General features: G+C 40.7%; 1 protein-coding gene across 1 annotated transcript in view; it reads right to left on the bottom strand.

Moving 5' to 3' along the window:
- Window positions 1–1,573: 1,573 nt before the first annotated feature.
- PTH1R (parathyroid hormone 1 receptor) overlaps window positions 1,574–11,774 on the bottom strand; it is a 302,033-nt gene continuing 291,832 nt past the window's right edge. The window contains exons 10-13 of the mRNA XM_075827916.1: window positions 11,079–11,173; window positions 7,715–7,856; window positions 4,942–4,983; window positions 1,574–3,298 (exon numbers count right to left, since the gene is read on the bottom strand). Of these exons, the coding sequence (XP_075684031.1) occupies window positions 2,933–3,298; window positions 4,942–4,983; window positions 7,715–7,856; window positions 11,079–11,173 (645 nt within the window). The 3' untranslated portion in view covers window positions 1,574–2,932. The remainder of the gene's footprint in view (window positions 3,299–4,941; window positions 4,984–7,714; window positions 7,857–11,078; window positions 11,174–11,774) is intronic.

Below are 11,774 nucleotides of genomic sequence, written 5' to 3'. Positions count from 1 at the left end.
GTCTGATGAAGGATTTTGGGTTTGGTGGATCCCAAAAGAAAGTCACCTCCCGGAATGCATAGTGACTACTGTAACATGTGGTGGAGGAGGGATAACGGTCTGAGGCTGTTTTTCAGGTTTTGGACCCTTATTTTCAGCAAAGGGTTAATACTACAGCATACAAAGACATTTTACACAATTGTAGCTTCCAACTTTGTAGTAACGGTTTGGGGTTCGTCCCTTTTCTGTTCCAGCATTGCTGCGCTCAGTGCACAAGGTCCATAAAGACATGTGGTGTGGAGTGCGGTGTGGAGGAATTGGAGCAGTGATTGCGAGCCCGACCTTCTACTACGACATGAGTTGGGATATGAGACGGTCCCCGTCAGTTCTGCGGCTTCTGAGGTGATAACATAGTTTCAGGTTCAGTGATTTGTAGCATTTTCCTCTTGCAGCCAAGAATCCCATCCACTCCCCGGGAGACCCATCTCTGGTCAGGCATCGACTCCCCCCGGCGGTGACTTATTCATAAGCCGATGTATATTCTGCACGTGATGCACTTAAGTCTCCTAAATAAATAATATCAGCCGCCGCTGCACGCAAATTATAGACGTAATTCATGGAGCCACTTAACCGCCACAACTTCATGTAACATGTTCAGCAATTAGGGCGACTGACATAATATATTATATAATGTGAAACGTGAGCGATCGGCAGAGAAGCAAAATGAAATCACTTACAAATTGTTTTAAAGACGATGAGAGAAACAAAAAAGATAATAATAAAATATAAGAAAAATATGTATAAGAATATTATAACGCCTGTTACATCGATACAAACATGATACTGATGTATATACTGTATAGATTTCTGAGCTGAGGTCTGTGCACTCTGTTTTCTTCCTGTATCAGCCAATTTTGCTCCTGACCTTTTCTTCTTTCTGTCTAATAGTTGGATCTAGGAAGTATCTGAGTTACAGCCGCCATTTTAGGCTTCTATGGAGAGATCATTGGTCACAGGGTCACCCAGCAAATTATATGAAAAGTATTTTCCTGATTTGTTAAACTGAGTCGATGAGTTTCAAACAAAGTAATTATTTTAAATTCCACTCCTGAAACAACAAGATTGTATTGAATTTGAATCCTGACGTATTGTGTAGCTTGATGCAACTCAAGAAAAGCAAAGGGTTGACACATCTGTAGTTGAATTAGTAGGGTCCACAGCAGCACAGAGTATTTGAGGAGAGGATTGTGCAGATCTTGGAGGGGGCAGTAACCAGTCAACTCGTGTAATGATGTTAGAGAACTCAGGGCTGTGAGGGGCGATATCATGATGAAGAGAAGGGAATAAAAACAAGTGGGAGTTCACAGATTGGCAGCTATATAAAGGAAGGAGAGTTCCACAGCAGCACAGAGGATTCTCCCCTGGAAGCATTGCTGGGAATATCTGCCGTAATAGATTTCACACGGATTCTCATGGACAGGACATGAAGGGCTCAGTGGCCGGTGGTAAAACAGCAACATTTTTTTTTTTACAAATATTGATTCATTTGTAAAAACATTCAGAATTCCTAAATCAAAAATATTTTTCGTGAAACTGTTTTTTAAGCAAATGTATTTATTTTTATAGCCGAGATGTTTTCTCAAATTTCGTACCCCAATCCAACACTTCTCCTTTTATGTGAGAATTTTAATCCTGGTTTTTTTTATCCACAAATTCAAAATCTGTAATTAGTTGAAGCAGCAAAAACTGCAACATAAACCAAAGACAAAAGCAAAAAACAACAAATAAGTTTCCATCTGAAATCTTATATTTCTCAAAGAATGTAAAAAACAAACAAAAAAATGAAAAGAATAAAACTTTTTTCCGCTTGGTCCTTCTATCATTAGTCCCGATCCTCGTACTGTATACAATACACACAATACACACAATACACACAATACACTTGAGTTCCTCCACTTACTTCATTGTTTAAATATATTATTTCTCATTATTTCCATTTCATATATTAATGAAAATATATCAGCAGATTTTTGCTGTTTTTTTATTGTACAATTTTTTTTTTCTTTTAGCAAACTTTTCTATATTTTTTTCCTGAGGCTTAAATTCAACAATTTGCTGCGGATTAATATTTCCCCCAAGAATCCGGGACTTATAGTCTACAGCCCTATGGCGTTCTGCAATTTTCTTACTGTCAATGGCTAATTGCGTCGTTAAGGCGGGGCGTTGACACTGAACCAGAACGAATGATCGGATTAGCTTCCATTATTAGCTTTTTTCTTATTATATATATTTTTTCATTTTCCGAAGTCTTCCAGGGTTGAAATCCTTTTCATTTTCTGAATATTGTAAATGTTTGCTTGGACTCCTCAGGTCATATCTATTGTGTGAAGTTACACGTCTCAGTTACATATTTTTGTCAGATTTTGGGACGTCTCCGAGTACAATGTAATATCAGAACCGCAGTTCTTGGTTTGCTGACAAAATTAAACCCAAAAAATAAAATTGATACCAAATCACATAATAATAATAATGACAATTATCTTCTGTCCATGCGGAATTACAAATGTCAATTTGTTTTCTGATAGGAAATGCAATCACAATTTTGGAAATCCACGTCTCTAACATAGAGGACCGATAAATAAGAAGAGTCTTCAAAAATAAAAAATAAAATACATTTTACAAATTATCAAATGAAGAATCTGCTACATTATAAAAAAAAAAGTTACAATTCTATTGTAAAAGATACTTGTGATTTCTTTTTGTGCTCTGGAGGAGGATGGATGAGAAGTCATGGTGGGGGACGGTGATGTTTTTGTATTGTTCACCAATCACCAAACCGTGCGATCAACCGTCTCTTGCGGCGAGATCTCTGGTTTCTTGTTCCGTCTTCACGGGATCCGTGAATCTATTGTTTTGCATTTTGCGTCCTCTTTGGATTCTTACTAGAATGCGTTTACATTACAGTCTCTCTTTCTTCCTCCACGACCTCCGCTGCCGGTCTATCAGCGTCATAAACCCCCGATCCATTGAGATATTCCTCGTCCTTGTTATACTGCTCCGGTCCTGAAGAAGGTATCGAGTTTTCAGAAATGGAGCCGTTTTTTACGTAGCCCGGTAAGTTTCTGTGGCCGTTCAGCGCCGCGGACACAAGTCTAGTGTTTAGATGTAAGGCCAATGTGCCCCGTGTGGTGACATTAGTGATACTCGTGTGGGAGACCATAGGTCCATAGCTGTACGTGGTACTTCCACTTCTGGCTTTTCTTTTAAAGTCCAGTGCCAATGTCCACCGACTCCATGATTTCTTAATTTCTGCTTGTACCTGAAAAGAAAAATATGGAATGAAGGTCCAATTTAGAAAACCCATTTCCATTCATCCTATTAGAGAATTCTGGGGTAATAGAGGGGGGGGGGGGGTCTTCTGTTTACGATTGTCATCTCTTGGTCAGAGTGGAGAGCGGTCACATAGAGCGTCGCTCTCTCTGGAGGACCTGTCCTGTCCTGTATTACACAGACTACACATTGATATGAATGGATACTGTGTATTACTTAATTTGTCCTGTGGTGGCGCTGCAGGGAACCTGAACACTTACTGTCAGGTTTCTCTACAGATTACAGCTGATCGTTGGGGGTCTCAGCATGAGGACACTTTGTGATCAGATTATTGTCAAGAAATCCTTCTAGAGATTGTCCAAAGTGAAGAACTCAGTGGTGACCCCAAGATAGGACAACTCAAAAATGACCAAATCTGTATTACTTTAGAATATTTTTTTTTTTTTATGTAATAATTTGGGGAATATATTTTTAGAAAATTGGGTAAAACAATTCAGAGAAAATATGTTTGTAGCAAGAGCCAAAATAATTAATGGTCCCTAAACCTCAAGGACTGGAATGTCATGAATATCTGAAAGCACTAAACCCCCGACAGCAAAGAGGGCGATGTGGACAAGAAAAGGTTAATGAGGAAAAACTGAATTCTGGCAAAAACTGCTCCGGAAAACTTTTATACAATGTCGTGCACCAAATTTATATTGTGTTTTAGACACTTTTTACTCTTAACACAACAGTTTTGGAAAGGGGTGTGGCTAAGAAAAAGGTAAATGCGGAAGATTTATTACGCCATTTTTGGCACAAAACATTGATGTAAAGTACGGCAACAGAGAGGTGACATACAGAAGGCAAAAATGTCTAGTAAGATGCGCCAAATTGACCGTACAACGAGCAACACTGTGATTGATTTGGCGCAGTTTCTGCCTGTCTGGTCTAGTTTTATTCTGTGTTACTTTAAGACAATATTAATAGATCTCCGCAATGTTTATAACCACTAAAGTCAGGCAGCGTGCCGAGCGTGGATGTCAATAGTGGAGTCCAAAGGAATAGCTGCTGCCTGAAAGTGTATCAGCCCATGAAGTGTCAGTATGCACTGCCGATCCTAAGATTTCATTCATGAGCCAAGCAATCCAGGATAAAGAGTTGTGTAGGACCAGTCCACATAGGGGAATGCTGCGGCACGTGGGATTGGTGGGGGAGGGCTGAGCAGAAAAGAAATGGCAGAACGGACATATTATATGTGTGATTATCCTCCCAGGGCGGCACCGGCCATCTCCGCCACCTCCATGAATATATGTATGAGCGTCAGGGCTGTACTTGCTCTATAGAGAGTGATTGACAGCTGTGTGTCAGACAGATAAATCGTTGGCGTTTCGCCTTGTTGTCGCCCTCAGGGACCCTTTAAAAATCAATTGTTCAACAGACACAGAAACGTGAAGAATGGACCCGGGGGATTTCTGATATAAAACTTCACAGATCGTTATGAAACCCGGCACTCGATGGCCCCATGAGAATTTCACAAACTACTGTCTGTAAAGCCCCCGGCCCCGGGAAACAGCCCCAGATCCGCTCAGATGTCTCCATATAAAGAATTCAAGTGACCACTGAATAAAATAAGAATTGCGCGCCACTTACCTCGCCGTTACAAAAGCAGTAAATAATGGCGACAAAAAATCCCTGGAAAAAACAAAAACATCAAAATGATAGAAAATGTTAACGTTGACATTTTACTATTATTTATTTTCTTTAAAAAACTAAAATGTTTAATTGATAATAATAATAATAATAATAATAATAATAATAATAATAGTAATAATAATAATAATAATAATAATAATAATAATAATAGTAATAATAATAATAATAATAATAGTAATAATAATAATAATAGTAATAATAATAGTAATAATAATAATAATAATAACAGAAATAATACTAATAATAATAATAATAGTAATAATAATAATAATAATAATAGTAATAATAATAGTAATAATAATAATAATAGTAATAATAATAATAATAATAATAATAATAATAATAGTAATAATAATAATAATAATAATAGTAATAATAATAGTAATAATAATAATAATAATAATAGTAATAATAATAGTAATAATAATAATAATAGTAATAATAATAATAATAATAATAATAATAATAATAGTAATAATAATAATAATAATAATAGTAATAATAATAGTAATAATAATAATAATAGTAATAATAATAATAATAATAATAATAGTAATAATAATAATAATAATAGTAATAATAATAGTAATAATAATAATAATAGTAATAATAATAATAATAATAATAGTAATAATAATAATAATAATAATAGTAATAATAATAGTAATAATAATAATAATAGTAATAATAATAATAATAATAATAATAGTAATAATAATAATAATAATAATAATAGTAATAATAATAATAATAATATAATAATAATAATATAATAGTAATAATAATAATAATAATATAATAATAATAATAGTAATAATAATAATAATAATAATAATAATAATATAATAATAATAATAGTAATAATAATAATAATAATAATAATAATAGTAATAATAATAATAGTGATAATAATAATAGTAATAATAATAATAATAATAATAATATAATAATAATAATAATAATAATAATAATAATAGTAGTAATAATAATAATAATAATAATAATAATAATAATAATAATAATAATAATAATAACAATAATAATAATAATAATAATAATAATAGTAATAATAATAGTAATAATAATAATAATAGTAATAATAATAATAATAATAATTAATAAAAAATTGGTAATGAAGCAGAGTTGTGTGTGGAGCATTTCGCACCCTGCAATGTTACATTTATACGTTTCGCTGAGATATAGAGCGTGAATATCGGTTATCACGCTCATTGTTTTACATTGCAGCAAATAACTTATAAATAAAATATCAGAATAAAAATGTGGAATGACAAACATCCACCCAGAAGTGTAAAATGTATACATAAAATACCAGGGCTTGGGCGCACTCAGGGGGGGGGGGGGATTCCGAGTACCTGGACACCCCCCTGAGCCAGTCGTGAGGTGGAGATAAATTATATAAAATAATTTCTGCCACCACTAGGGGGAGCTCATTGCATATAGATTAATTATAGAGCTGAATGGGAGCAGTATAAATTTGTATGCAGTTAACTCCCCCTAGTGGCAGCTGCAAGAAGACAAGGGATTTGGAGCTCCAACACCAACTAATATTAAATTCTGTCTCTATTTAGAATAAGTTTAAGTAATTTATAGGAACCTTTCCCTGCCATAGTCCATTAACCCCTTCACCACCTTATCCAGGTGAGATCAGTCCTACTTAAAATGAATATGCCGTCTGTAAAATGTGGGGGGGGGGGGTGGGTGTTCAATCTTGTGACAGATGGTCTCACATTCTCCTTCAGTCTCCTCTGGTACGATGATAAACTCATGATGGATTCTGTGATGATGAGCGGCCCTGGCTCAAACCAGAGCATCTCCACCACCATGCTTTACACTGCTGTTATCAGGTTTATCCACTCATAGCTCTGGCACATTGCTTTCCTGTACCCTCAGACAGGAGTGTGAAGCAGTGAGAAGGGGCTTCTTCACTTCATTTTAAAAGCCCCCTGAACTGCACTATAATGGTGGGATCCTGGGTCACCCCACAATCCCCTCTACCTGTTGTTACGCCCCTGATTATAGTGTTGGTCTAGTTGACAGGGATTTTGGTGGACCTGGCTATATAATCCTCCGGAGACGACTCTGCGCCGGATGTGAGCGCTGACATTACACGACTCCAGCAGCCGCAACGTCTCCAGATCCCAGGGGTTCCCAAAGCCGGAGAACATGCGTCTAATGCGAGCCGTGCGGAGCGCGAGGCCGGGGACGGAGTTTTGCTCCATCCCTGTGAATTGTTCCTTCATTTGACTTGTGGTTCAGGTGTCGGATAATCCCCCGCAGTCGCATATTTACGGATCAGTGACGGGACGAGCAGCGGGGGAGGCAGGATTTGATGGGGGATCGTTAGGGATTTGGGGAAGTAACTTGAAGCTGCCGCTGTTTTCGTGGTGGTCGGAGGAAACATTTGATTTGACTCTTTGTATATTTTTACATCTTCTTCTTTGGTGGTTTCTGTTACTTTGTAATTACTTCCCCTTTATCGACATGAACTTACAATATTAGTGAATCGCATACATGAGCAGAGGCGAGACTTGACGGACACCTGCCGTGTGCCATTTATAATACTGGGATCTTCTTATGTGAGACATTTGGGGCCCCCATTCTCCAGGGCCCAGATGTCACTACCTCCTTATATCTGGAAGTGATGGCCACATACCCCAAATACTGGTTATAAAGAGTGTGACCCCCATACCTGGAAGGAGTTGAACAGCATTTCGTAGTGCATTTGTACGTGCCACACCAGCTCGGACACCTCTGTGTATGGCAGAGATATGAAGACGATATAGTGAACGCCAAAGAGCGGCATTAAGACCAGCGTGGACTTCAGCAGCTTCCTGCAACGAGACACGAGGAGAAACGCTTCAGTAACCGGATAAGACAGAAATATTAGTTCAAGGCACCCAAGAATTTATGCCCCCTAGTGGTGACGGCAGGAGGTCAGTATACGCTCTTCGTAGGGGTCTGGACTGTTTGGTGTTCCCATCATGACGATTAAATGGAAATATTCCCCGACAGCCGCGTGTGAAGAACCTGGCAGGATCCGGAAACGCCAAACTCAAGAAAATGATGTGAAGTTTCACCTGGGAGCTACAGGTAGAAAATGCTGGGGGTTGTGATGAGTAGTGATCCCCTCATCTATAGGAATATATAGGTATAGGAGGGGCTCTCACTTGTCTTTAACTACCATGGGTCATATGGGCATCTTAGGCACCAAGAACCAGAGGTGGTATAATGGTCCTGACCCCCCAGACTCTGGTCTGATCACCACCAAAAAAGAGAAGGGCGACCGCACAGAATGTTTTGTCAGAGGGAATCTAATTTGATCCATGATTGCTCCTGTTATCTCAGAATACAGTAAGGCTGCTGGGGAATTACACTTCTCTGTGGCCCCCGAGATTGCAGTTTGTGTTGCAAATATAAGCGCTGTCTCTGAAGCCCAACCTATAATAACGGGGGATTATAGAGCGAGATATTCTCATCTAACGCTGCAAACAAGGAACCAGCATAGCCCTGGTCATAGTTATTCCCTCAGCCAATCACCGTGTCGGATTCTCAGGTATCCCACAATCCCATTGTCACCATATGATTAACATCATTCAGCTCAGCCAATACCCCGGGGATTCTCACGCTCTCTTGGGTTGGGGCCCCCATGGTCATTCCCCAGACTGTCATTACAGGATAGAGATGACCCTCCGCCGAGAGAACGCAGCCCCTGATGTCTCTGTGCTACATGGAACAACCCAGGGACATCAGGGCGAGCGACTCCAGGAGTGAGAATAGTCTGCAGGACATTCTCATTATTTCATTCTAGTTACTAAATCCATAGAGAAAACTTTTCATTTACTCAGTCGTCCGCTGATGGAGAAGCTGTAAAGAATCCGAATTCCCCAGCAGCTGAGCTGTATTCCTGGACCCTGGGCCATGTGAAGGTTGGCGGGGGCCCTTGGGCATGTGCCAGTGGCGTAGCTATATGGGCCGCAATGGTCGCAGTTGAGACCAGGCCCCTAAGCCTGGGGGGCCCACAGGGCCCCCGTTGCCACGCAGCGCTGGTCATGCTTCCAACTGTATTTGCTTCATCAGGATGGAAATACAGTTCAGTGCAATGCTGGAGCCGACATCGCGCCCGTCTGCTCCGAGTCACTCACAGCACAGTGCAGAGGAGGAGAAGGATCCGCCACCCGTCGTGGGAACGGGAATAGGTAAGTAATTATGTTTTTATTTTTCTATTAGATCCATATGGGAGCATTATTCCTTATGGGGGGCATTGTACTGTATGGGGCAGCTATGAGGGGCATTATACTGTATGGGGGCATTATACTGTATGGGGTAGCTATGGGGGGCATTATACTGTATGGGGCAGCTATGGGGGGCATTATACTGTATGGGGCAGCTATGGGGGGCATTATACTGTATGGGGCAGCTATGGGGGGCATTATACTGTATGGGGCAGCTATGAGGGGGCATTATACTGTATGGGGCAGCTATGAGGGGCATTCTACTGTATGGGGCAGCTATAGGGGCATTATACTGTATGGGGCAGCTATGAGGGGGCATTATACTGTATGGGGGCACTACTGTATGGGGGCATTATACTATGTGGGGGCAGCTATAGGGGAATTATACTGTGTGTGTGGGCATCTATGGGGGCATTATACTGTGTGGAGGCAGCTATGGGGGCATTATACTGTATGGGGCAGCTATGGGGGGCATTATACTGTATGGGGCAGCTATGGGGGGCATTATACTGTATGGGGCAGCTATGAGGGGGCATTATACTGTATGGGGTAGCTATGGGGGGCATTATACTGTATGGGGCAGCTATGAGGGGGCATTCTACTGTATGGGGCAGCTATGAGGGGGCATTATACTGTATGGGGGCACTACTGTATGGGGGCTTTATACTGTATGGGGCAGATATGGGGGGCATTATACTGTATGGGGCAGCTATGAGGGGGCATTATACTGTATGGGGGCATTATACTGTATGGGGTAGCTATGGGGGGCATTATACTGTATGGGGCAGCTATGGGGGGCATTATACTGTATGGGGCAGCTATGGGGGGCATTATACTGTATGGGGCAGCTATGGGGGGCATTATACTGTATGGGGCAGCTATGAGGGGGCATTATACTGTATGGGGGCATTATACTGTATGGGGCAGCTATAGGGGCATTATACTGTATGGGGCAGCTATGAGGGGGCATTATACTGTATGGGGGCACTACTGTATGGGGGCATTATACTATGTGGGGGCAGCTATAGGGGAATTATACTGTGTGTGTGGGCATCTATGGGGGCATTATACTGTGTGGAGGCAGCTATGGGGGCATTATACTGTATGGGGCAGCTATGGGGGGCATTATACTGTATGGGGCAGCTATGGGGGGCATTATACTGTATGGGGCAGCTATGAGGGGGCATTATACTGTATGGGGCATTATACTGTATGGGGTAGCTATGGGGGGCATTATACTGTATGGGGCAGCTATGAGGGGGCATTCTACTGTATGGGGCAGCTATGAGGGGGCATTATACTGTATGGGGGCACTACTGTATGGGGGCTTTATACTGTATGGGGCAGATATGGGGGGCATTATACTGTATGGGGCAGCTATGAGGGGGCATTATACTGTATGGGGCAGCTATGAGGGGGCATTATACTGTATGGGGGCACTACTATATGGGGGCATTATACTATGTGGGGGCAGCTATAGGGGCATTATACTATGTGTGGGCAGCTATGGGGGAATTATACTGTGTGTGTGGGCATCTATGGAGGCATTATACTGCGGAGGCATTCTTGGGGGTTTGTCGGGCAAGCCAGCTGGGCATAGGCGTGCGCAGGGGTCTTGTAGTGTTGGGGAGGGGTAGGGGGCCAAGCTGAATTCTTGCACCAGGGCCTATGAGCCTTTAGCTACGCCCCTGGCATCCCTGGCATGAGCTCATTGTGCTCTCCCTATAATCCGGACCTGCCTGGACCAGTAAAGGGAGCAATTCACCAATATATTTTGCAAAGTGACAGATACTGGAGCCACATGACACGGATATAACTCACCTGTACTGCTGCCGCGCATCGCACCGCCCGGCGTTCGTCTCTCTCAGTTTCGTTGCTAGAACTCGAACAATATTAATAAAAAGAAAAAAATTTGCCTGAAAGAAAAGAGAAAATAATTAAAACACTGAAGTAAAGGAGCCAAGACACAATCAGACGAGGGGTCCAATACTATTGCAGTGTCAGATCCCTGCACAGTTCATTTCAGTTTTTGGTGTAAACTGCGACAAATTTGCAGAAATTTCTGCGACTGAATTTGGAAAGTGACGACAACACTGGGCAGGGTCTCCCAAGGGACGTTCTTTACACTACTTTTATTAAGAAAAATAGGGGGAAATTGTGCACATTTTGGCTTCTAGTAGATTTGATTTTCTGACTCTCAAAGAGTTTAAAATGCACCAAATTTATTGAGAGGCGCCAATCAGTCCAATTATCTGGTGTAGACAGGCGTAAGAGTCTCCAGTCTTAGTAAACGTGCGCCAATGACCTGACGCCGACAAAGATTAAGACGCCGGATTACATTATAATCAGTAGAACAGATCACACGTCAGTCGGAAACTTTTTGAGGTTGAAAAAGACACAACCACCGAAACCGCTGGAAACGTCGCTACTGTGTTTTGTACGATGACGATGGACACAATAAAAGAAATCCATTGAATAAGGAAGCTGCGTTCTCAACTTCTACTTTGCCCATTTTTT

This window comes from Rhinoderma darwinii, chromosome 5, assembly GCF_050947455.1.
Source record: "Rhinoderma darwinii isolate aRhiDar2 chromosome 5, aRhiDar2.hap1, whole genome shotgun sequence".
Taxonomy (NCBI): Eukaryota; Metazoa; Chordata; class Amphibia; order Anura; family Rhinodermatidae; genus Rhinoderma; species Rhinoderma darwinii.
The sequence above is the reverse complement of the archived record's forward strand: the minus strand, read 5'-3'. Positions and strand labels throughout refer to the sequence as shown.